Genomic DNA, 25,222 nt, shown 5'->3' on the forward strand with positions numbered 1-25,222 from the left:
AAAAAAAGCTTCATAATAAAATTTGAGCAGGGAAAAGGGTAAAAAGAAATGGAATATAGTTGTAAAAAATAATTATCAAGATTTCAAAAGATTCAAGTGGTGGTTATTCTAGATAAATAGGTTAAAAAGTATTCACTGACTTTAAAGCCTTTATCCCTAATCTTTGATGGGCAGGAAATGGTTCTTACTTGGCAAAGATGCAACAGAACACTGTGATACCTATAATAATCCATTTAAGCCTTTTAAATGGCTATTGCTCATAAGAAAGAAAAATAGGGCATGACAGAGTTATAATATGGTTTGGATTGACTAACACACCAGATCTTTTATTTAATTATTTACCTCCACAGAAAAAGGAAACAATACGAGGAAAAAGGAAACAATATGAGCCGAGGTGGCGCAGTGGTTAGGGTGCAGTACTGCAGACCACTTCAGCTGACTGTTATCTGCAGTTCAGCGGCTCTAATCTCACCGGCTCAAGGTTGACTCAGCCTTCCATCCTTCCGAGGTTGGTGAAATGAGGACCCAGACAGTGGGGGCGATATGCTGACTCTGTAAACCGCTTAGAGAGGGCTGAAAGCCCTATGAAGCGGTATATAAGTCTAACTGCTATTGCTATTGTTAATACCATTTCATAACTGGTTATCACATTCTAGACAAACTGACCAAAATAACAAAGGTGATATAGAAAACTATATTGCTTGCTCTTCAAGAATGCCTACAGCTGGATCCTTACATTGAATACATCTTGTCTGAGCTGTGATTGCTCCACACAGGTTAGGAGTCGCAGCAGGAGGTCCATGATGGCTGAGGTACCAATGTGATGTAGCAGCAGGTTGACAAAGTCATCCTTCTTACGCAAGAAGGCAACTATCTGGAAAAAAACAAACAAATTAGGGTTGAGGGAAAAGGGGAAAAGCAACGCTGGAAACAAATGGCTGTACAAATGTCTATCCTCAATATGGGAGTGGAATAGTCAATTCCCCCATCAGGGAAAGAAAATATGTATTACATATAGCCGAGTCTTTAGTTGATTTGTTAACAATCCTGCACAGGAACAGGCCATGCCGCATATCAGCCTAATCATGAAGTTCACATTTTTATAATCCTTGGGCAGTATAATGGTAACTGTGATTAGGTATCCCCAGGTTCAAATTCCTACTCAATCATGAAGTTCAAATGAGTCACTGCTGTGACTCATTAGCATACAGAAATGTTATAAAGATAAATGGGATCTACTTCCTTAAGGGATGGGCAGGATAACACAAATACCATAGGAGATTACAGAGAATCTCCATTTTGAAATATTACCTTGTTTCACAAATTAGCCAATCATATGCTTTAAGAAACTTGGTGATTTGATAATAATCCAATAATTATTCTCAATAAAAAATATTTGTTACTAAAATATATTATATTATTTTTACATGATAATTAATGTTTTAGGATGTTAGCTTTTCATATAGGAGCTATATTTACACGTACGAAGATCCACTAAATAATTGGTTCAATAAATTCATGACACGCTATATTCTAAGTCTTCTACAAGTTATTTTCAAAGCTCTCTGTGACATTGTGAGCCAGGGTGGCACAGTGGTTAGAGTGCAGTACTGCAGACTACTCCTGCTGACTGACTGCAATATGGCAGTTCAAATCTCACCAGGATCAAGGTTGACCGAGCTTTCCATCCTTCTGAGGTGGGAAAATGAGGATCCAAATTGTTGGGGGCAATATGCTGACTCTGTAAACCACTTAGAGAAGGCTATAAAGAATTGTAAAGCAGTATATAAGTCTGCTATTGCTATACCAGCTTGGCTAGGTAGCTGCCTCTAATTGACCTTCAATGAACTTGAAAAGTTAATCCATTATAACCTGGCTAGTATTTTAAAGGAGAACACAGGAAGAACTCAAACAGCCCAAGAAGTTAAAAGTGTATCCTGAAAGAAGACAATAACAAACTGCTTCCATACTGTGTCAAGAAAGCTAGGTGAACACATCCATGAAGGCACCATGAGATACTACTTCAATGGAGTCTTTGCCTTTTGTGTGTATGAATGAACAAACTAGAAACAAACTTCATATGATTAGTGATGAAGGGAGCTAGCAATCACGATTAAGTTGCATTTCTTTATTTAGTGGTCCAGAAGGCCTTTAAGACATTACCTGATCAGTCTTACGGTTGATAAGAATACCCATAACCTTGCTGAAGAAGCTGGCCAACAGAGGGTTGAGGATTCCACCAGTCTGAAGGAAGCCATAGAGACGTCGCAGAAGAGATTCATCCTCACCCAGTGCATCATTTATCTGTGTGACGTCGGATGTCAAGATCTCACAAGAAACACTTGGATATCTAAAAAAGGGGAGGTTTTTAAAAGCAGATGTAGACCAAACCCTGCTGCACAAAAATGGTATCTCTCCTAAGTTTGACTACTGATTGAAGTTGACGAAGATGACAAATGAACTGCACAGTAAAATATTAACATAATCTATTCAGAAACTGATATTCTGTGTTTCTAATTTACATTCTTCTCTGAGATAGACTCCATACTATATTGGTATTTCCTTAATCTTTTCAGTTTATTGCAAATCTATTAAAGGGTAGCAGTAGGATATTTCCAGAGCACCATATATTCATCAATTACCCAATACAAGTATCACCACTTTTCTTTGAATTCCAGTGATAGTTAATATAAAATTATAGTAAGAAATTACTTTGAAGCTTTGAATAACAACCATGTGTGATAATAAATTAATAAAAATTATACAATTATCATCTGTAATAATTATCATGTGCCAGTAATAAAAAAAATGATGGGAACGTATGGTTGAAAAGGTAGTCGTAAAGGAGTAGGTTAATATACTGTATTGTGGGATTTAAAAATGCAAATTGACACAATGGTTGGGTGGGGGGAAAGGATAGATAATTGATGTGACAATACCAGGAGATAAAGAAAACAAAAAATTGAGAAGTTCACAAAGTATCAAAATCTGAAAATCAAACCTGAAAGATTATGGCACCATCCAATCAATAAACATTACTTGTTTATTTATTTATAAATTTTAATTGCTGCTCATCTCACCATGAAGACACTTGTTGCTGGAACACTGACTGCCATACCAAAAAATCTTGGATGGCACTTAGAAGATCTGCACATTGACAAAATTTCCATCTGTTAATTGTAAAAGCTGTGCTGTTTGGATTTGCACTTATACTAAAACTGATAGATTATAACATCCTAGGTTCTTCAGAAGAACTTGATGCATATGAATGACAACAGCAGCTAAAGAACTGCTGCATATATAAGAAAAACAATAAAAAAACCTAAATTGTCCTGGGATTTTAGAATTCAAACTGATAGTCATCTGCCACATAACATCCCATACTTAACAACTATCAATGAGAAAGACAAAAAAGTCTGGATAAGGGACACGGTAGTACCTGAAGACAGCAAAATAAAACTTGCAAATAGAAATAGAATGACTGTGGCAAAAGAAAGCAAAAGTAGTACCAATAAATAATAGGCACTTTGGGTGTACCATTGTAACATTATTGGCATTGACAAAATCACCATCAGTCAATTACAAAAGGCAGTTTTACTCAGAACAGCTTATGAACAATATATTTAACCCCATCAAAAATCCACATCTGCCTATCCCAGGTCCTTTGGATGAACTTGATAAGTAGATAAAAATGCCAAATTCAGCCTGACCATCTGGCTGAGTGTGTGACCAACAACAATAAAAAAATCCAATAAATATACAAGTAGTCCTCAGCTGATAGCTACAATGGAGCCCAAAACTTATGTTACTAAGTGAGAAATTTGTTAAGTGAGTTTTGCCCCATTTTGTGACCTTTCTTGCCACAGTTGTTAAGTGAATCACGGCAGTTGTTAAGTTAGTAATACAGCTGTTAAGTAAATATTGTTTCAACATTCACTTTGCTTGTTAGGTCACAAAAGTGGATTGCATGACTTTAGGACACCGCATCCGTTACAAATGTGAGTCAGTTGCCAAGCATCCGAATTTTGATCACGTGACCATCAGGATGCTGCAAAATGGTCATAAGTGTTAGAAACAGTCATAAGTCACATTTTCAGTGCCATTGTAACTTTAAGTGGTCACTAAATGAACTGTTGTAAGTCGAGCACAACCTGTAGAATTGAGACATGGCAAGGAAAATTATTACATGGCCAGTACAAAAAAAAAAAAAAAAAGTAGGCAAAGCAAATAAGAACCGGACTTGACAATGCCTAAAAGCAGCAAAGAGGAGACAAAGGGCCTAATTCTGGCTGCGCAAGACGAAGCCTTAAGAAATGCACAGGTTGTCCTCGACCTACAAGAGTTCTTTTAATGACTGTGTGAAGTTACAATGGTATTTTAAAAAAAGTAACATGATCGTTTTTCATGCTTATGAACTGTTGCAGCATTCACATGGACGCATGATCACAATTCAGATACTTGGCTACCAACTCATGTTCATGACGGTTGCAATGTCCCCAGGATCATGTGATAACCTTTTGTGACCTTCTGACAAGCAAAGTCAATGGGGAAGCCAGATTTACTTAACAACCGTGTTACTAATTTAACAACTGCAGCGATTCACTTAACAACTGTTGCAAGAAAAGTTGTAAATTGGAACAAAACTCACTCTTACTTAGCAACAGAAATTTTGGGCTCAATTGTGGTTATAAACTGAAAACTACCAAAGTCAGAATTGAGAAGACCGCAACAGGAAGCAAATGCCACCTTTACAAAGAAGCTGAAGAAACAGTGGACCAACCACCTGATTAGCTGCTGCAAGATCATTCAGTCTGACCAAAAACAACAGTAGGACAAGGAGCAACAATGGTGCACTGGAATATTTGAAAGAAATACCATTTGTCTGCAAGCAAGAATTGGTGGGAAACACAAAATAGACAAAGTAATAGAAAATAAAGAAACTAAACTGTTCTGTTTAGATAGAACAGAACAGATAAGTGCCTGCCACATAACATCCCAGACTTAATAATTGTTGATAAATAACACACAAAAATCTGGATAGTGAACAAAGCAGTATCTAGAGAAAGCGAAAGGGAAGAGAAAGAACTAAAGAAAATAACAAAATACAAAATAGAAGTAGAAAGACTGTGGCAAAAGAAAGCAAAAATAGCATCAACAGTAATAGGTTGTAATAATTGCCTTGGGTGCAATTCCAGAATAACTGGAGCAGCACTTGCACACCATCAGCATTGACAAATCATCATCGGCCAATTGCAAAAGGCAGCTTTACTTGGAACTGCCTACATCCTGTGACGATATCGTTAGAATTAAAACCACAACGCCTGTCTATTTAAGGTCCTTGGAAAGGACTCAATAGGTGAATAAAAATACCAAATTTAGTCTAAACATCTGTGCAATCATTCATAATAATAATGGATGCCATACCAAGAAATCTTGAATGATATTTTAAAACTCTGAGTGTTGACAAAAATTCCATGTGTCAATTACAAAAGGCTGCACATATGCCAATACATTACAACATCCTAGGATCTTGGGGGAAAAAACTTAATGCATGTGAAAGCCAACACCAATTAAAGAACTGGCAACTGTGGCTTTATATTTTGGTCTATGCAATAATTAATAGGTGGATAAAATTACCAAATCCAATCTAAATATCCAGGCTGACTGTGGAACCAATCATAATATATTAAACTTGTATGCCACCTGATTTTGAAAGACTCTGTCATGAAAAGTCAGAGTATATAATAAACATAAGATTTGTATATAATTTTGCTGTAAAATTAAGGATCTGTGTCTATTTTCTGCTGGTGTGCTTTTTTAGTGCTTACTCATTCAAGGCATGGTTAGAATAACCATGGGTGGAAAGGTTGATGGAGATCTTACACACCCCAGGCAACCATCCATCATTTCTAGAATTATCTTGTTATTCTGTATACTGAACTTTTACTAGGATTACTGAGTTTGTGATTCAGTAAGCACTCTTTCTATGGCATCTGGGATCTTTCCCCCCCCATTTAATTTAACTTCAAATTATGTTTTCCAGATTGCTGTTACATTACCCTCATTCTGTATATTCAAAAGCGCCATTGGTTTTGTTTTATGTTATTGCACCTAGCATTCCCTCATTTTACACACAGAACATGGTTAAATAGAAGGTTTGACCACTGACCTTTATTTTCCACACTGGTTTTGTTCACAAATTACAGCTGAATGAATCATCTGCCCCTGCAGCCAACTGACCTATCTCCATATGCTAGTAGCACATGATTGCAGGTAATTCAATTAGTTCAATAGAAATTTATTCTGTTTTTCCAGCCACCACTTCACTGCCCACTTCATGGCATGTTACAGGTGAGCCAGGGAGGAGTCTAGTATAGTATCATTGAGATCAAAACTGCTATGGACAGGAAGATAAAATATATATCCATCCCTACCCATTTATGCTCCTTTTATATCTTCCTGCATGATGATGTGGAGATGAAAACCAGAACAGCTGGTGCTTAGAACAGCCCCATTTTTACAGACAGCTCTTAGAATAATACTCCAGTTAAACATGCTACCTCCCTCCCCCTTTGTGCCCATTAGCTAAGTATTTGTGGGGAAAGGATGCAAAAATATGATTATCCACAACAGAATTGGAAAAGATGAATCTGACACATAAATCTCCCTGGTTCTGGACATTTTGAAGATTACATCTCCTTGAGATTTGAAGGTCTACTTACTTGTAGCGCACTCTTTCATCCACATCTCCAGGGGGCTCCTCAGTCACACAGGTGACTAGAGCTTCCATATGTTCTGGCTGTACCAGGAAGTCTACAAGTTTTCGGTTGACCACCTTGCATTCCTGCAATACATCTTCCTCGTCCAAAAGTTCAAAAAGGGTCACATTCCCACGCTCCAAAAGTGTGTCAATATGAGAAGTTGTGTGGAGATCAAACTTCCAGAACATGGCTTCCTAAAGAAAGTAGGAAAAGAACAAAAGCTCAGTCACTAAAAGGAGAAGAGTAGATAGATGTATATATACGTTATAATTATTCAATTATAATTACGTGCATTTCTATCCATGTACATATTCATCCATGCTAAACAAGTCTTTCCACATAAAATTGTACAACAGCTATTTCGGCAAAGAGTATTTGTACAAAGAGTATTTGTACAAAGGGCCAAGCACAAAGTTTCTTCTGTTTAAAAACTATATTATGGACCCAGACTTAAGAGAAAGAACAAAAGGTCACAGCTGAAAATACTAAGTAATATTGTGGGATTATGAGCTTGCTATTGGGGGTGGGGGTGGGTTTAAGATTAATTAGGAAAAATTAAGACATGAAACAAATGGTTAGCATATCCAGAACTATACAGTGATGGTGTAAAGGTACATAGTAAGAATTTTAGGAATTATGAGTTTCACAAACTTAGTAGACCCTAACAAAGTAGCATCAAACCCATGTTTGATTAAATACTAATATAATCCACACATGAAACAAAAAGACCAATCTTAAATGGCAAAAGGAATCTCACCAGTTACACAAGAAGGCAGTCAACCCTATCAAGTAATGAAAACATTCCAACAGACTAAAACTAAGCTACTGTAGGTGGAGGATCAACAGGATGTATGTAAGTAAAGACGAGCTTTTGGAGAGTTGTAATCTAAATATTTTAACAAGGATGTTAGTAAAATTAGGTAAAACTGGCCTAGAAAACTGTTATCAGAAATTTGCATATAAGTTTCCAATCAATATGAAATTACTTTATTGAGATTGATCATTCTAGGGGAGGCTACTTGTACACATTAATTGGTTATTTGCAGCAATTATTCCATAACTGAGTTGTCCAACTTAGTTCAATGCTGCAAAATGTATCCCAATATAACCTTCTTAACCTCAACAAAATAACTGTCCTAAGGAGATTATAGGGAATGCATTGATTCCAGGAGCAAAAATTCCAATGTGTTCTAAACCATCAGGTCCTTATCAGAATTTAATACACAAAATACACTGGAATTTATACAACCATGTACCTCTTGCAATTGATGTAGTTTGATTCTTATTTAGGGTACTGTTTATTTGGTATCTTTCCACAAGAGAATCTAGACCAGTGGGTCTCAACTTTCCTAATGTCACGACTATTTACTACAGTTCCTCATGTTGTGGTGACCCCCAACCATAAAATTATTTTATGTTTTCCGTATTTTTTTGAAAATGTGTTTTCCAATGGTCTTAGGCGACCCCTGTGAAAGGGTCATTCGACCCCCAAAGGGGTCCCGACCCACAGATTGAGAACCACTGATCTAGAGGTTCTAGTATTGAAGGTAGGTGGAACTGCATGGTTCATATGTGAAGATATATAGACTGGTGTAGCAATTTCACATGGGCCTTGAAATAAGCAAAGTTGTTTATATTTAAAGCCACAAGCAAGGGCATATAAATCATGCAGCAGTGATGAGAGCTACTATTCCCAAATCACACTAGGAAACCAGTTCATTCTTGAAGTTGCCAGGAGCTGGTCAATCTACTCAGACCCTAGCTAGTGTTGTTGAAAGAATTATTTGCCTCAGGACTGAGAGGTTTTTGACATGTCACTCTATCTGAAGAATTACTGCAATCCATCATGACAGAGAAGTTAGAGAGCAGCAGATTGGGCAACTTTCCTCCCTTCTTCTCAAACCATCTTTATGACAAAACCAAGTCCTCAGTCACATTACAAATTGCAAGCTTAATCAAGAAGTGGAGAATAAATGTGGCAGAACAACAGTACAACTGAATTTGCCTATAAGGCATAGTTCTCTCTCTTCTCCATCCCTGCTCCCCTGCATTGGATAAACGTTGGTGAGCTAGATAGATCACATTTATGCTTGCAAGGTTCCCTAGCTACAACTGTAATTCAAAATGGCAAAGGTTCTCTGTACTGCTGAGGTGGGGAAGAGAGGGAAAGAAACCTAGAGAAAAACAAACAGTAACTTGGTGACGCCCGCTTCCCTTTTCAACTCTGTTGCCACCACAACTGCAAAGGCCAGAAGTTTTCATCGAGTATCCAGGCAACCTCTATACAAGACTTGTGCAATACAGCAGAGCAGTTTTCAGAAACTACCAACACAGAAGGGCAGGAAATGAGAAAGAAGGGAGGAAAAAGTAAAGACAGGATTGGTGAGATGGTATGCTTTATTTTACAGGGCCTAAGCTTAGGAATTTCCACAGCCACAGAAGGTTTTTCTCTTTGCTTTTTTTTTAAAAATGCTTTAACTTAAAATAAACATACAAGCTAAGCAAATGGCTGACATACAAATAAAAAAAATTATCCAGGCATTAATGAAAGTTTTACAGATTACAGCAGAAATAGTTTTGCAAGGCAATGTAGCTATCTTACATACAGGTAGTCCTTAACTTGTAAGTATACATTTAACAATGGTTCAAAGTTACCATTGGAAAAATCTGTCCTTGATCGCTTTTATTACGGTTGCGGCAACTTATAGTCATGGAATTACAGTTTGCGTCCTTTCCAGTTACCTCCGACAAGCAAATTCAATTGGGAAGCTGGATTCGCTTAACAACTGTGTGATTTGTTTAACAACTTCATAATTCGTTTAACAAACACAGTGATTTGCTGAGTGACCGCAGTGAAAATGCTTTTAAAATTGGATATGGTCACATGATAATTTGCTTAATGACCACATTGCTTAGTGATCAAAATTCTGCTCCCAATTAGGACACTTAAAGCATGGCATCTTGATTTTCTTAAGCATATAGTTATTTACACTGCTATCTTCATGTAGATTCAGCGGTTTAGTCAAATAAAAAGCATGAAGTATAAACACACTTTTATAAGGCCTTTAAGACCTGGTTTTGTCAATGGGCCTAGGGAACCCAGAGTGGGATGGAGTTCATCAAGTGGCTTGTTCAACTGCTTGTTGTTGTTGTTGTTAGTGTGTCAGTGTGTAATTGCTTTTACTCTGTTTATATTGAGTATTTATTTTTTTGTAAGCTGCCTAGAGTTATTGAAAGTGAGTGGGTGGCCATATAAATTCTCTAAATAAATAAATAAATTTTCATCCCAAAACAAAACAAGTCCTGGTTGTCGGAATTCCATCTAAGCTCTTTATCAAAACTTCTACCGAAAAGCTGGATTGGTTTGCAAGAGATGCGCCATCTGGATCATGAGGGGCAAGGCATTCCATTATAGCAGGAGTGTGTGTGGGGGGGGGGGGGAGAGATACTGAAGCTGCTTGATGCCAGATTGAATTCCAGGCACCAGGCTCATGCTCCTAAAAACCAGGTTTTCTCCAATTTGTTACATTTCTTAGCTTGATAGTAGAGAAAACATATACATCTACCAAGAACCCTACGGAGCTAAACAAATGGTTTTTAAAAACAGAAACGCAAGGAGAAGTTCTGAAATTAATAGCCCAAACTCTTGTATTAGAGAGAACATTCCAGTCCTGAAAATGTAGTAATTCTGAAAGGTCAAATTTGATGATACTTGCTCAGAGGAGCTGGAAAGAAGCTCCATTAATTTAAGGCCAAAGCTGCTTACGTGAAAGCCTCACATGTAACTTAACAAATAAGAGATTTGCTCTCTTTAATTCCCGCTTCATCACAGGCTTACTTGAAAATGAAAGCAAATGTTTAAAAATAAATCTTTGTGCAAAAATTGATTTAATGGTTTTCAGAAATCCCTGATGATTTGCAAAATGGTTTTGAAAAATCCCCAGTGATTTGCAAATAAAATCTCTTCTGACACTAGGGAGGAGATTAGAAGCAACTGCAGAGTTGAAGAGCAAAAGATTAAAGTAGATGTTATGCATTTAAATCCTTAAAGATATTTAGAACAGGAAAAGCACCACAATAGTGCAGAACCCTTTGTTATAAGGTTAACAACCCACTTTTATTCAACCCACTTGGATTGCTAGAAAGCTGTGGAGTTTAACATTATTAGCTCTGATATAAATGGACTATTAAATTGGTATGCTTTCAAAGTTATCCCCAACACTGCTAATACTATCACATAATTTCCTACAATGTTAATATCCTTTGAAGAAGTTGGCATAATATATTATCTAATTTTTCTATGTGCTAATGAAAGTGAAACAAAATAATGAAAGTAAACATAAGCAAACTGTGTTTATAGTTCCAGCTTTCCAATAAGGTCCACCAATGTGTAATCCAATTAACACTTTCATTGTTTAACAAGGCATGAAGGTCATTATGATTAATTAAAGCTCCAGCAATCAGAAGTATAGGCTGTTGGTTGTTGGGACTCTCTCACCTTAATCTTGGCTGTTTCAAATGCACTAGCAATGGCATGAAAACCATCAGATGGAAGCTGGTATTTGGTTCTTCCTGCTCCACAACAACAGCAAGGAGGACCCCAAGCAAAGATTAGGAACGTAAGGACAGTGGAGCAGAAAACCTTCTACTACTGAAACTACCTCACTATGTACTTCCAGAAATACTGTATTTTACTGGATTGCCATCTCTTGACATAACAGTTTATTCTTATTGATCAAGCTGAATCCTAAGACTAAAATGCTAAAGCAGAGATCCCCAAATTTGGCAACTTTAAGACTTGCAGACTTCAATAGGCATAGCTGGCTGGAGAATTCTGGGAGTTGAAGTCCACAAGTCTTAAAGTTGCAAAGTTTGAAGACCTCTGTGCTAAAACAAAGGAACAGCAGTCATTAGATCTTCAATAGAAAGAGAAACACTTGGAAATTTTAAATTGTCTGAACAATCATATTCTTAAATTATGTAACGTTTTTATATAGCCATTAGATACAGAACGGAAGAGAATAACAGTTTGGAGTTTGGAGGTCTTCTAGTTCAACCCCCTGCTTAGGCAGCAAACCCTCTATCATTTCAGACAAATCGTTGTCCAATCTCTTCACAACTTGTGGAGGCAAGTTGTTCCACTGATTAATTGTTCTGTCAGAAAATTTCTCTTTAATTCTAAGGTTGCTTCTCTCCTTCATTAGTTTCCATCCATTGCTTCTTCTCCTGCCTTCAGATGCTTTGGAGAATAGTTGACTCCCTCTTTGTGGCAATTCCTGAGATATTGAAATACTAATATCATATCACCCCTAGTCCTTCTTTTCATTAAACTAAGACATACCCATCCAGATTCGGTCTCAGATTTTTCTCCACAGCTTCACAATTGCTGTCTTGCCAGGATTCAGCTAAAGCTTGTTGGGTCCCATCCAGACACCTATAGCTACCAGGCACTGAGAAAAGACAGCCAGCATTGCTTGGATCACTGGATGGAGATGTAAAACTGTGAATCATCAGCATGTTGATGTCATCTCATCCCATGGTGTCAGATGATCTTGCCCGGTGGTTTCAAGTAGATATTTAAAAGGAGCAGAGAGAGTAAGCGCTGTGGCACCCCACAAAGGAGTGGCCTCTCATTGCCTGCTAACGCCAATTGGGGCTGGCCTTGGAGAAGAGTTGATCCAGCACCATACTGTGCCATCCAGCCCTAATCGCATAGATGTCCCTAAAGCAGTTCTCAACCTGTGGGTTGGGACCCCTTTGGGAGTTGAACGACCCTTTCACAGGGGTCGCCTAAGACCATCGGAAAACACATATTTTCAATGGTCTTAGGAACCGAGACACCAATTTTATGGTTGGGGGTCACCACAACATAAGAAACTATATTAAAAGGTCACAGCATTGGGAAGGTTGAGAACCACTGCCCTAAGGATATCATGGTCAGTAGTATCAAAAGGCACTGAGAAGTCAAGGAAAGCAAGAATGGATGCACTAGCCACATTTTGTTCTTCCAGAGATCATCCATAAATGCAACCAATGCTCCTTCTGTTCCACCAAAGTAGTTTCCACTAGCAAAGTCATTATAATACAGTAAAAACAAAATCTTTAGCAACAATAATGTGCCACTAACATACACCATTAACATTCATATAGTATAATCAACACATTTTCCTTCAATTATGTAAATGCATAGTCATAAGGAATTTGATGAATTCAAATGATGGCATTCTAACTCTATTTTCTCACTGAAAACAGCAATATTTTAATGATGGTCTCAAAGGGTTCAGTGTGAATCAAGCTAGATGCAATTCTATAGCAGATGATATGCATGGCTTATTATTCGTTTACACATTGCCAAATTAATTTTCCAACTTCATATTTAGTTTCTAAGCAAAATAAACCCATCTAAAAGAGTTGCTTGACAGTGAGAAGAATGCCAAATAAATTTAATAAATAAATGATTTTTTTTGCATTATATGATTTTAAATCTCATTGATGAGATTGGAGAATATGTCACAGTAGATAAGTGGCTCTTAGTTAACTTGGGGAGGATGAATCTGAATAGTACTTAAATGGAAGTCCATCAGGAAATGGAATGAAATGTCAAAACATATGCTAAAGAAAACAATGACAAATCATTTTGTAAAAAACCTATTGTTTTCAGGTCTTCAGCTCATCTAGAAGGGATTTTTAAAAACTTTTTGATGAATAAGGTTCAAAATAAATATATCTCACAAAGACAACCTCTATCCATGGAGAGTCTACATAGAAATAAAAAAAAACTCTGCATATAGTTTACAATTAAAAGAAAATATGACAAATCTACTCTGAATTATTCTAAACCAACTTGGGGCGTTTCAGGAATCTACAAGGGCACTAATTTAAGGAAGAATTGTTTAAATAAAGTATGAACTCATGTTTACAAATGCTAGAAATGGTCCAAGTTAGAAAATATGGAAAGTCAACATTTAAGACAAATTCGAATAACTATTCCTGTCCATCTTATTATCTTGATGTTCTGACTGATAACAATTGAAAAGTTAGTATCTTAATCATTTGAAAATATGTTCAGCTTTCCTTATCAATGCCAATGAAAAAAAACAGTAGTTATCTAAAATATTTTATACCCCAGCAGTTCTTTGGTAGCTTACAAGTTACAATTCATGTTTAACCACAACCACAAGATCATCAAATGTCAAATGCCCTTTCAAAGCAAAAAGTCAAGAGTGCCAGTATAAATTTAAAACTCATTAAAACCATAGAAACTAGCTAGTCTGGCATTATGCAAATAGGAAAGAATGTTTTATCATTACTCCTCTGATACAACCACTAATCTCATTTCATAAAGAGAGGCAAAACAATTCTATAAAAATCTTAAGAACTAGGCAGGCTCAAATTATTATTTTGCGAGATTTTAAGATAACAGCTAGAATTTACCTGAAGCAACAACATAGTACAGAAGTACTGACATCATTAAAACTTTCATTGCATCAGTCAGGCACAGGAATGCAGTTAATTGAGAGGTCAGACTATTGTTTCTCAACTTTGGCATCTTCCTAATATGTAGACTTCAAACCCTATAACTCTCCAGTCAATATAGCTATTGCTGAGGATTCTGGGAATTGAAGCCAGTATATCTAATAACTATCAAGTTTGAGAAACACACTAAGGAATTTTCAATATATTTGAAAGATATTGACAGAGTTGGGGTGAAGAGAGCGAGAACAATAAATAATTTTAAACTGTTAAGGTAACTCTGTTCAGTACAGATAATACAAATAATTAATCGTGTATCTTAATATAAAAGTCTATACTTTTATATTTTTCTCAGTTCAACTCTTTTTATTGTAAGGACTTCTTATGGTTATAACTTTAACTTCTTTTCAAAGAAGTTAAAAAAATTAAGTAAAAAATATTTTTAAAAAACCAGATAAAAATAATAAAAGCTGCAGTTTAAGAATTATGGAGAGCTTCTGTCATTCTCCTGCATATGATTACAGGGGGGAAAAAGGCAAGAGACGACTCCAGTTTAAAATTTTAGTAACATATCTGTTTCTGGAGAACAGCACAAATCCTTAATCTTTACTTCCTTGGGTTCAATCCTTGCATTCAGCTATAAGTGGTTTGTCTGCTACAATGTGTTGAACTCTCAAGATTTTGAGAGAAGATCTATATGCTACTGATACAAATTTATTCGATATTAAACTAATCAGTTTTGTGATATGCCCAGCAATGCAACAAATAAATGCAGGCAAATAAAACAATTGATCAAACACTGTAGTGTTGCCAATAAAACTGTCCCAGTGTTCGATTAGAATTCTAATCTCAATAGTAATTATTTGATCTTCAAAATACATTTAATCAAACTGACAGTTTAAAATGTACTAGTATATTATGTGCCAAGTTATAGATTGAAGCTTGTATCATTATAACTCAGCATTAAAAAGCATATTATATTTTGCTGTTCTGCACAAGACGGAGTTTAAATACTATCCTACAGCTTCTAAATATCAGTCAACAAAACTCAATCAGAAATGGATACACAATGCAAGCAAAGGAGCTTTTGTACAAGCTTAAGTTTTGTACGTCATTCTCTATATACATGTTTCATTCTGAAAAAGAAAGCAAAGCAGTAGTGTCTAAGGTGTGGCATGATGTTGCTGAATAGTTTAGCATTTTTCAAAAGACTATAGTAGCCAGATATTGCTTTTTTAAATTAAATACAGCCAGGATTTCTGAAAATCAATTAATGAATTCTTTTTTCAAAACTTTATTTACAAAAAATAGAAACAAATCGTATCTCACAAAATTGCATGATGGGTATCATGGTTTTAAGATACATACATATACATATGTGTGTGCACGTGTGTGTACAACTACACTTAACACTAAAATAAGCAATCTAATACCTCCAGATACTCTGAGATAATATACCTATAAACCACAACCATCCTGACCGGCAGTCCAAAAGGTGCTTTTCCAAAAGGCAACTGGACTTTGTTTTTGCTTGAAGATGTTTTGCTTCTCATCCAAGAAGCTTCTTCAGTTCTCCAGAGCTGAAGAAACTACTTAGATGAGAAGTGAAATATTTTTAAGGAAAAACAAAGAAAGTCCAGTTGCCTTTTGAAATAAGCATCTTTTGGAAAACCATGATCTGGATGACTGAGAATCTCCATAAACATCCTACAGTTCAGCAGTTGGGTATTATGTGGGCAGTTTGAAATATCTGGATGGCAAGTTGCCTCTTCCTTCTCTATACAACACACACAAACACACACACACACACTTTAAAGTAGATAAAAATATAATTATTCATATTTAAACTGATTTATATTTTAGCCAAAACAGATTTACACATCTTGTTCATATGGCTTATATGAATGCCATTAAAAAATTCACAGTTTTGCTAATATTCACCCATAACTATACAGTGATGTCCAAATAATCCTCCATCCCCTTCCCTCTCTATTAGCAGGATCAGTCAGGGTCACTTGCACAACTTCACTGGAACTTGGCCACTGAGTCACAATCTCTTAATGAGCTCTTTGTAAGTAGCAGGCCCAAAGGCCTGTCAGCATGGTCATAAAAACAGGCACCAAAGTTCAGATGAGGTAAAAGTGAAAGCAATTTGTATTGGTTTCAAATTTACCACACTCTGGAGCAGGCATCAGTCATGCAACACGACAGTTAAAGAACTATATGACTGGTCATACGTAAATCTCTAAACAGTATGAGAAAAACTAGGATGTGTGCAGAACTCTAAAGTAGAACAGGCAGAATACTGGGAACTGAAAAAGAACTGAGATCACATACAAGTAGAGAAATTATGGCTTTTACAATGTATGACTCCCTGCCGGATGATTAAAAGAGTGGGAAACCTGTTGCCTCTGCTTTAAATTCATGGTGCTTCCAGATGCTGAAGGTCTTTCCTTGTTTTCCACATGATTCCCTTGGGAACTGCACAGAGAAAACTTTGTTTTCTTATGTGCAATAAAATGTACCAATGCTTGACTCTGCACAGAGTTGGCCTGGTCATATTTCAGCAGCAGAAGCAGGATTTTCTCCATGAATTAAAAAAAAATAGAAGAGGGGTTCATCATGGGGTCGTCAATTAAATCTGGTGCTATAAAGATAATGGTCAATATTGACCAACATTCTGGTGAAAACAAGAGGCAGGCGAATGGAAAAGACCATATTTAGTCTATTAATAGGATTAACAAGTATCTACACCAATACAACAGAAGTCTTCTCACTGGTAGGATCCAAATTATGATACTATTTTCCCAGTCATTTTCACCTGGCTCTTATGATAGCTTATGGGCATCAGGTGAGGCCCATCCATTTTTAATATTTCCTTTCTCTTGATTGGCTATGATGAACTCTTAATTAAATAGTTTATTGTTTCATCTTTCTCTGATCTGTCATTTTTTAATGCAATGCTTTTTAATCTGCTTTATTTAGAAAGACTTCAAGGGATTTGTTAAAAAGCAGGGATGCATTAAATTAACTATATGAATTTGGGCAAGATATATTGCTAAACTTTTGCAATGCCTACTAAGACCAACATCTCAAATTGTCTACAAGAATACTTACTGTATTTTTCGGACTATAAGACACACTGGAGTATAAGACGCACCAAGATTTTGAAGAGGCAAATTTAAAACAAAAAGGTTTTGCCCTCCCTGGCCCCCAAGAGCATTCTGCAGGGCTCCCAAGCCCTCTGCATGCCCTATTTTGTATGAAAAAGGGGCATGCAGAGAATTTGAGAGGCCTGCAAAATGCTCCTGGGGGCCAGGAAGGGCAAAAATGTGACACCTGGGGGGTTTTGGGAGGGGAAAATGGGCCCATTTTTAGCAAAAATGGGGTATGCATAGGGTATGGGAGGCCTGCAGAGTGCTTTCGGGAGCTTGGGGGGGGGGAACAAAAACAGCCCTGTATTTGTGAAAAACAGGTCCATTTTTGCCCTTCTCAGTCGCCAGGAGCACTTTGCAGGCCTCCCAAATCCTCTTCACATCCCTTTTTGTGGGGCAGGGTTTCAGGAGGCCAAAAATGATGTACTCAGTGTATAAGACACACCGAGATTTTCACTGTCTTTTTTTGGGGGGGAAGGTGCGTCTTATACTCCAAAAAAATACGGTATCTCCTGTAGACATCCTCATTCTTTCATATCATCACAATTATTATCTTATTTTATACTGATTTAACTATTATTTAGTTAGTTACTTATTTAGTTAGTTAATCTTTCAGTCAACTCAAAGTGGTAAATGGACCTAATACTCCTATTTCCCCCCCATAACACTGTGATGTGGGGTTGAGCTGAGAGTATGACTGACCTAGTCACCCAGCTTGGCTTCAAGCCTAAGGGAGCCCTAGAAGTCATAGTCATCTGGTTTCTAGGCCAGCAACTTAACCACCCCATTGCTATATTTAATACACCCTTCCTCACCTAAACTATTACAAAATTTTATATTTCGGTTTCAAGGCTTTTTATCTTTACCACGCAAGACATTTCACACCCACACTAAAGTAGTGGGAACATTAAAAGAAATCAAGAAGACCATTGACCTCAGGATGCTAAAAGGCTAGAACAAGCAATGCATGCAGTACATCAATACCAGAGTAGTTACAAAGCTAAAGAAATATAACCTTTCAACAGGAACTCTTGCCCAGCCGCAAGTAACGATTTCTCAGAACAAAAAAAGAATTGAAGAACCAATGAGAAGACTGCTAAAAATGAGATGTGTGTGTTTGAAAGGTTGAATTTAACAACTACACCAAATATCTACGGCAGATATACGCAGTTCTACTGACCTAGTGCAAATGCTGCTTTTCAACTCTTTGTGAGATACTACCATGCTTCTGCTCTATTTTTACCCAGTATGCTGCCCCCAGCATAATCCATCTGTTTCAGCCCAGCTATGAAGTGGGCACACATCATGTCATATTCTTACTCAAATTATTTACAAGTGTGCTCAGAGAATTATAGCCCAAGATGTACTAGGGCCAAGATCACAATTTTCTTCTCAAAAAGAGCAACAAACTTGCCAAATTCTCTAACAGGAAGCTTATACTTCAGAATATTAAACAAAAAAAAAGCATTTAACATGTGAGGAAGAATCTTACTCTCTCAAACAAATTGGTGTTGGCAATACCTAGAGGGCCTCATAGTACAATAAATGATGGCATGAGGCATAAAAAAATGTAAGCTGTAGATCCTTTCCAAGGGAAAATTCAAGAGCTTTAGAAATGAGATCAAAATACGTAATCCACAAACATTTATACTTGTCTACAACATATATTTATATTAACTACTTTGGGGACCCTGGCAACCTTGCATGAGGAAACTTATTTTCTTCCAAATTGCAAAACAATTCCCAGACTGTTTGTTGGGAAACTTTGCTCCTAGACTTTTTATTTAAAAAATCCACTTGCCATTGGGAAATAATGAGCAAGCAGACTGCATCCCAACTCCAGAGAAAGGAATGGAGATAATTTGAGTGTTGTACTATCATAGCTGCTGCCATTTGCATTTTTAAATTAGCAGGAAGCCTGGAAATTATTTGGCCCTCTGTGGCCAAAGTGGAGAAATGTACAGTGAAATTTCAAAGGAGGAAAGAGAGAAGGTAATGTTGGTTACCGTAGCTTAAACACACTTAGTTGGAAGCATTAGCTTATAAAGCACACATTCTCTCCTTCTGCCTGGGGAAAAATATTGCCAGGCTTTCTTTACTTCTACAGGTCAGCTAATACTTGTGCATTCCTATTAGTCACTAGTAGCAACCAGGCTAGTATTTATTGACAAGCCTTTGCGTTCACCAAGTTACTGCATACATCAATTGTTACCTTTTAACAAATTACAATTTAAAGAAAGGCAGACTTTATTGATTCTTCGGTTATATGCATAATTCCCTAAAACTATTTCTCATCCGCATTTATCAATTTCATTACTCTTAGTGGTAACACACTAAGAACTCTTACTCTTATTCAAAAAACTACCCTTATTTATTCTTCATTAGTCTAGCCCTGAATACTCACTTCTTATATTTGGAACAAGGGGTATTCCCCCACCCCCAAGACCACTTGTTAACCTGGAAAGTACAGTACTTAAGTTTTTGAATAGCAAAATGAATCCGCTAATCTCTCAAGCTCTGCTTTCCTTTGCTGCCACAGATCTCTACTTTACGGCTAGTAACCTACTTCTGCAATGCATTCCTTTTCCAAGAAAGCAAAGCTAAGTCTATATTTATACTGTAGACTTTCTAAATTTCAAAGGCCAAAAAGAGAGACAGAGAGCCAGGAATCTGAGCCCCCATAGTAATGCAAGGCAAAGATAAGTGGTAATTTCAGCTTGAAGCAATCTATGCTATGCAGTCAAACTGAGGCTCTCTTACCAAGTTAGCTAATCCTATTTTCTCTGGGAGAAAAGCCTTTCAATCTTCCATTAAAAAAATGTCATAAATTTCCCCCCATATGTTATGGAAAAGTCACTTGAACTTTGCAATATGAATGAGGATCCCCTTTCACAGGAGCTACCTATAAATTTATTAAAGAGCAGTAAAACACTTCCTTTGAGGTTATTTACAATAGTAAAATTCCTCATATCTAGTTTATGTGCAGAAAGATAATATTCTCTCTGCTCAGCAAGTATAACAAATGCATGACTCATTCTTTAGACCAATGCTTCTATAGAAAACATGTAAGGAATTGAAATACCTGGCTGTCTGGTTAAAAAGTATTAGGAGAAAAGCTTTGTTGAAATGTCAAGTCTTCCATTTCAATTGCTTCCTTATGTGCCGATTGTAGCAGTGGGGTTAAATCTATGCCTCTTCTTGCCAAAACTGTCAAAGCAATCTGCAGCTGTATATCTTCTAGATTTAACTATGATTGCCAAAGCAGCTTGAATCTTTAAAATAGGACAAACTATGAATAATAATAATCTCTATGGCTTACTTTTGTTTGGCCCTCTTTCAGATAAGAAAGATTTACACTTTCTTAAAGTTTAAACAAGACACAGCAGATTGCTGTGATCCCTTTCTTTTGGTTAATAGCAGACAGATCAATGGAAAGGAGGAGCTGCATCACAGATCAGTTTGTCTACATTTTAATGCCCCCAATGGACAGCAGCCAAAGTACTGTAAAACACATTGCACATTCTCTCATTATCAGTTTTAAAGTAGGAAAAAAGAACAAAATACAAGGCACCTAGGGATCTTTAGTGAATTCTACAAACAAGCTAAGCATGAACTCAATTTGCTTTCAAGTTAGCTCTGAAGATTAAAGTTCTTGTGGTGAAAATCAGTTTTCCCCCTTTTTGGGGGTTCATTTCTCAGTTTAGAGCAAACTCTTTGCATTAGGAAATCAAATGTTTAGTTTAGGACCATAAAAATATAAGCACTGTATAACCATTTAGTTAGCTGCAGCAGTTTGTCTCAACATGTACCTGATATCATGAAATTATATTCATGTTTATACATCATTTGTAAATTGCCCTTGTCAATATATTTGTCAATATACATTTCCACAGTCCTACTTTCATGAATCATCACTTTCTAGTTTTATTATTTTATTGCCAGAAAAGAAACTAAGAAAATATTAGATCCATAATGTGACATGCCCTATGAATTAAGATGCATATACTAATAGATATCAGCTTTTCTGAATTCCTCCTTAAAAGTTTACAAAAAAATAGGCATTTGCCAATAACTTTTTAAAAAGTCTACATTTTATTTTTGTGTACAGTGCATATGGCTTAACAAATCAAAAGATTCAATATTTGCCAAATGAAATACCGAATGTATGATTTTTTTTTAATTTTCATAATGTAAAACTACATTTTTGGAGACAATGACAAAAATTGATCTAATCTTTTAATTTCCAAACAGCAAAACAAGTTCACCTACCGTTAGGCTGAAACAGATCAAAAAGGGAAACACATTAAATCAATAATATACTGTCTGGTTATTCTTAAAATATGAACATTTTCTTTAAAGATTTCAACTAAAGTGGAACACCCATTGAAGCTGTCTAGACTTGGACAAATGTTTAAACTTTTATTATCTTTAATATTAATTGAAAAGGCCCAACTCTTAAAAGAGACCGCAGACAGCTTCTATTCACAAATAAGATGAAGAATTGCTATTTACCCGACTTACCAAATACAGTACAGCATGTTAGTAGCCACATATCATAATTACTGATTGCTATTATTCAGAGTCACCAAGCAAATATCATGTGTGCAGTTTGATCAGAGTTCACTTTATCCATTAATATACTTTAACCTTTCTAGTGTGTACAAAAGGTAGTTAAAGCATGTTATATAATAAAGGTGGATGTTTCTTTCTCCACTGGCATGTGACAACTCTAAGCTGTGTGAGTGATTCTGAGGAGTACAGAAGGCATCAATTATTTTATACAACATGGGTAACATCTACAATGTGTCCCCAGTGAACATTTTAATTAGGAATTAAGGTGAAAGAATTTGGAAGAAAAATGCATATGAAAATGTGAACTGTGCATGCTGGGGCACTGAATTCAAAGAAGCACACTTTTTCTCAGCTAATGAAACCCAAAATAGTGCAGCTATTTAAATACATATCAGACCCATCATCCCACCCACTCAGAAGTTGCCATTCTCACCAAAAGACACAAAAATGGAGAGCTCAAAATTTTCTGACATCTGTTCCTCTTCGTTGCAAGCTTCATTTATTTAAGTATAGATACAAGCACACCATTTAGGCATCGCTTTCTTAGGGATGCCTAAATGGTGTGTTAATTAATCACTGTTTTGTAAATCCTACCCCTCCTCTCAAGTCCATTTCGATTCTGTCAACAGGACAGGGCAGGCGCATATATTCAAGTTTACAGTTTTCGAGACTTGCGTCCCCAAAACTTTCGGAGGCAATGGACTGAGGGGATGAGCTGGGTGAAGGAGCGGTACTACTTAATTTTAAGAGATCAAAGAAGGCTGCTACGATGCTGGGGCCCGAAAACCTGACGACCCCCTCCCCCCGTTCCCCTTCACGGCGGACGAAGCGTCGCTTTCCTGGCGGGTGGGGGAAAGGCATAGAAAAGGGAGACGGATGGCGGTGCTTGCGGGGGAGCAGCGAAAGGAAAGCCGGATTGTTACCTGAGGGGAGAGAAGGGAGGAGGGCCCAGCAAGGACTCCTCACAGGCGGGAAGAGGGAAGACAACGCGCACAAACGGAGCGTGGGGTGGGGTGTGTGTGCGTGTGTGTGTATATGTGTGTCTGTGAGGGGAAGATACTGAGGGGGTCAAGAAGAGGGGGAGGGTCTCCAACAGGGTTCTCTAAAATGGCGGCAGCTTCCTTTCCCACAGGGCCCCCTCTTCTCTATCTCTCTCTCTCCCCCTTAGGCACGGTCCTTCTCCCCCTTCCCTTCTCCTCACCCTCAAGGTCCACCGCGCTCACCGGCCACGAGCCCCTGCCTTCCTGCCCTTTTCCTTCGCTGGCGGAGGAAATGGGAAAGAAGCTCGCTCACTCGCAGCTTTTTTTTTTTTACCCCTTTCCCTTGCCTTCACCGCCACGATCCCAGAAGCCACCGCGCGCGCCTCCAGCGGCCCGCTTGCCATTTCCTCCTCCGGATAAACCCCGCCCCTTACACCTTTCCTTCCGCTCGGCCCTTCTTTGCTGGCTCCTGCTGTTCTACCTTCTCTTCCGCGCGCTCTTCCTTTCCCTTCTCACTGATTCCTCACTTGCCCCCCCCCGCCCCCGCACAAGCTCGCACTCGCTTCCCCGGCTCCTCCCATTTGGCTTCAAGGTGGGGGGAAGGGGGGAAAAAAACGCGAGCAGCGCAGGCGCCGTCTACAGTGCGCATGCGCAGGACGAGAATCGGGGGTTATTTTGTTCTGCGTTTCACCCCCCCCGATCTTTTTTTTCCTGATCTGATTTAAATTTGATTCCCAAGTTGGCACATGTGCGTTCAGTGGCTTTATTCTTATTGCTATTTCTTTTAAGCAAGTTTTATTGGCGAGTCATTGAAATACTTTAGATTACCCCATTTATTCGTGCCCATTTCCTGTGTTCATGTCCATGTCTATACTTACACCTGTTATCTCGTACATGTTTGACAAACTAAATAAAATTTTATCATCACCATCATTTGTCGTTGTCTTTAGCCGTCCACTACAGGATGAAGGTCTCTTCCGTATGTTTCCAACTTGAATTTTTTACTAAAATATGCGTACCTCCCATCGGACACTGCGTGTTCTACAATTGCGGTTTCAACTATCAATCACACGGGCTGCTGTATCGCTGCCATTTCGTGCTCTTTTGCCTTGTGCCCATTTTCGTGTCCATACCGCAATTTATACACGCGTTTTCGTGGACCTTTCTAGTTCACAAACATACTGATCCCATCATAACCGTGTTTTTTAAAATTTTATTTTATTTCGCCTGCAAAACTTCCACACTAATATTTTCCTTATGCAGCCCAGAGCTATCCCAGTAATCTGATTTTCATGAGTACTGATTTAAACTAGGTTCCTGGTGCATTAAAAACAAAATGACTGAAAAGATAATATATTGCAAATTGTTTTCCTCCCAGTTGAAGACACAGCAGGGGATGTTTCTTAACCAGGGATTACACCAGGCTAACACAGCAGGGGATGTTTCTTAACCAGGGATTACACCAGGCTAACAGCTCTGTCATGAATGTAAGCAATTCTGTGGTGGTTGGTCCGAGCATAACACTGCATCCAGGATGCTGAGCCAGCTGTGATTTCAGGAATCTGGGGGATCTCACTGTCAAAGAGAAGTAGGTCAGTGTTTTGTGGGTCACCTGGGATAATAGAGCCCCAATCATAACTAGAGGGTGTCTCCCTATAGTGTTGCAACAATCTGGCAGCTGGGAGTTGATGGATTAAGTATAGGAACCCTCCTCCTAAATGGTATTTTTGTTAGGGTGAATGGTTTGAATAAGGAAAAAAATGTTATTAATTTAAAGGCCTGCAAATTGTACAACAAGTTATTATTTTATATTAAGCCATTGGTTCAAAAACCAAAATAACTGAGTTTATACAACTTGCTCTAACGCAACAAGTTACACCATGGCTGAGACCTACATATACACACATTTTGACAACTTTACTTTGAACATAAGATCCACTGAAACTGCTGCTATTAAACCGTTGTCATATTTTGTGCTCAAAATGTTCCTTTAAGTACAAAATGACTAGAAAGTAAAAAAGGAAGTTCCGTAAATAGAACCTATCTTAGTGGAATTCTCCTTTCTTAAAACATGTTGATAGTCCTTGACTTAGAACCATTCATTTAACAAATATTTGAAGTTACAGCAGCACTGAAAAAAGTGACTTATGAGCGGTCCTCACACTTACAACCGTTGCAACATACCCATGGGCACATGATAAAAATTTGGGAGGTTTGCAACGGCATGTATTTATGCCGGTTGCAGCATCCCAGGGCCATGTGAGCATCATCTATGACTTCT

The 25,222-nt window shown here is 37.5% G+C and overlaps 1 protein-coding gene across 6 annotated transcripts in view; it reads right to left on the minus strand.

Annotated features, from left to right (window-relative positions):
• Positions 1 to 23,311, minus strand: part of PPP6R1 (protein phosphatase 6 regulatory subunit 1) — a 58,874-nt gene extending 35,563 nt beyond the window's left edge. The window contains exons 1-4 of one of the 6 annotated variants that reach the window (XM_087713861.1): positions 23,185 to 23,311; positions 6,723 to 6,955; positions 2,164 to 2,350; positions 737 to 874 (exon numbers count right to left, since the gene is read on the minus strand). In XM_087713861.1, the coding sequence (XP_087569987.1) occupies positions 737 to 874; positions 2,164 to 2,350; positions 6,723 to 6,949 (552 nt within the window). In that variant the 5' untranslated portion in view covers positions 6,950 to 6,955; positions 23,185 to 23,311. Of the gene's footprint in view, positions 1 to 736; positions 875 to 2,163; positions 2,351 to 6,722; positions 6,956 to 12,102; positions 12,122 to 22,884; positions 23,080 to 23,162 lie in introns of those variants that run through there. The other 5 variants (XM_087713860.1, XM_087713863.1, XM_087713862.1 and 2 more) reach the window with 5 other exon arrangements.
• Between the last annotated feature and the right edge of the window lie 1,911 nt (positions 23,312 to 25,222).

The sequence above is a fragment of the Thamnophis sirtalis genome, unplaced genomic scaffold, assembly GCF_051295495.1.
Source record: "Thamnophis sirtalis isolate CommonGarterSnake01/CBP01778 unplaced genomic scaffold, rThaSir2_p1.2 scaffold_4, whole genome shotgun sequence".
NCBI classification, from domain to species: domain Eukaryota; kingdom Metazoa; phylum Chordata; class Lepidosauria; order Squamata; family Natricidae; genus Thamnophis; species Thamnophis sirtalis.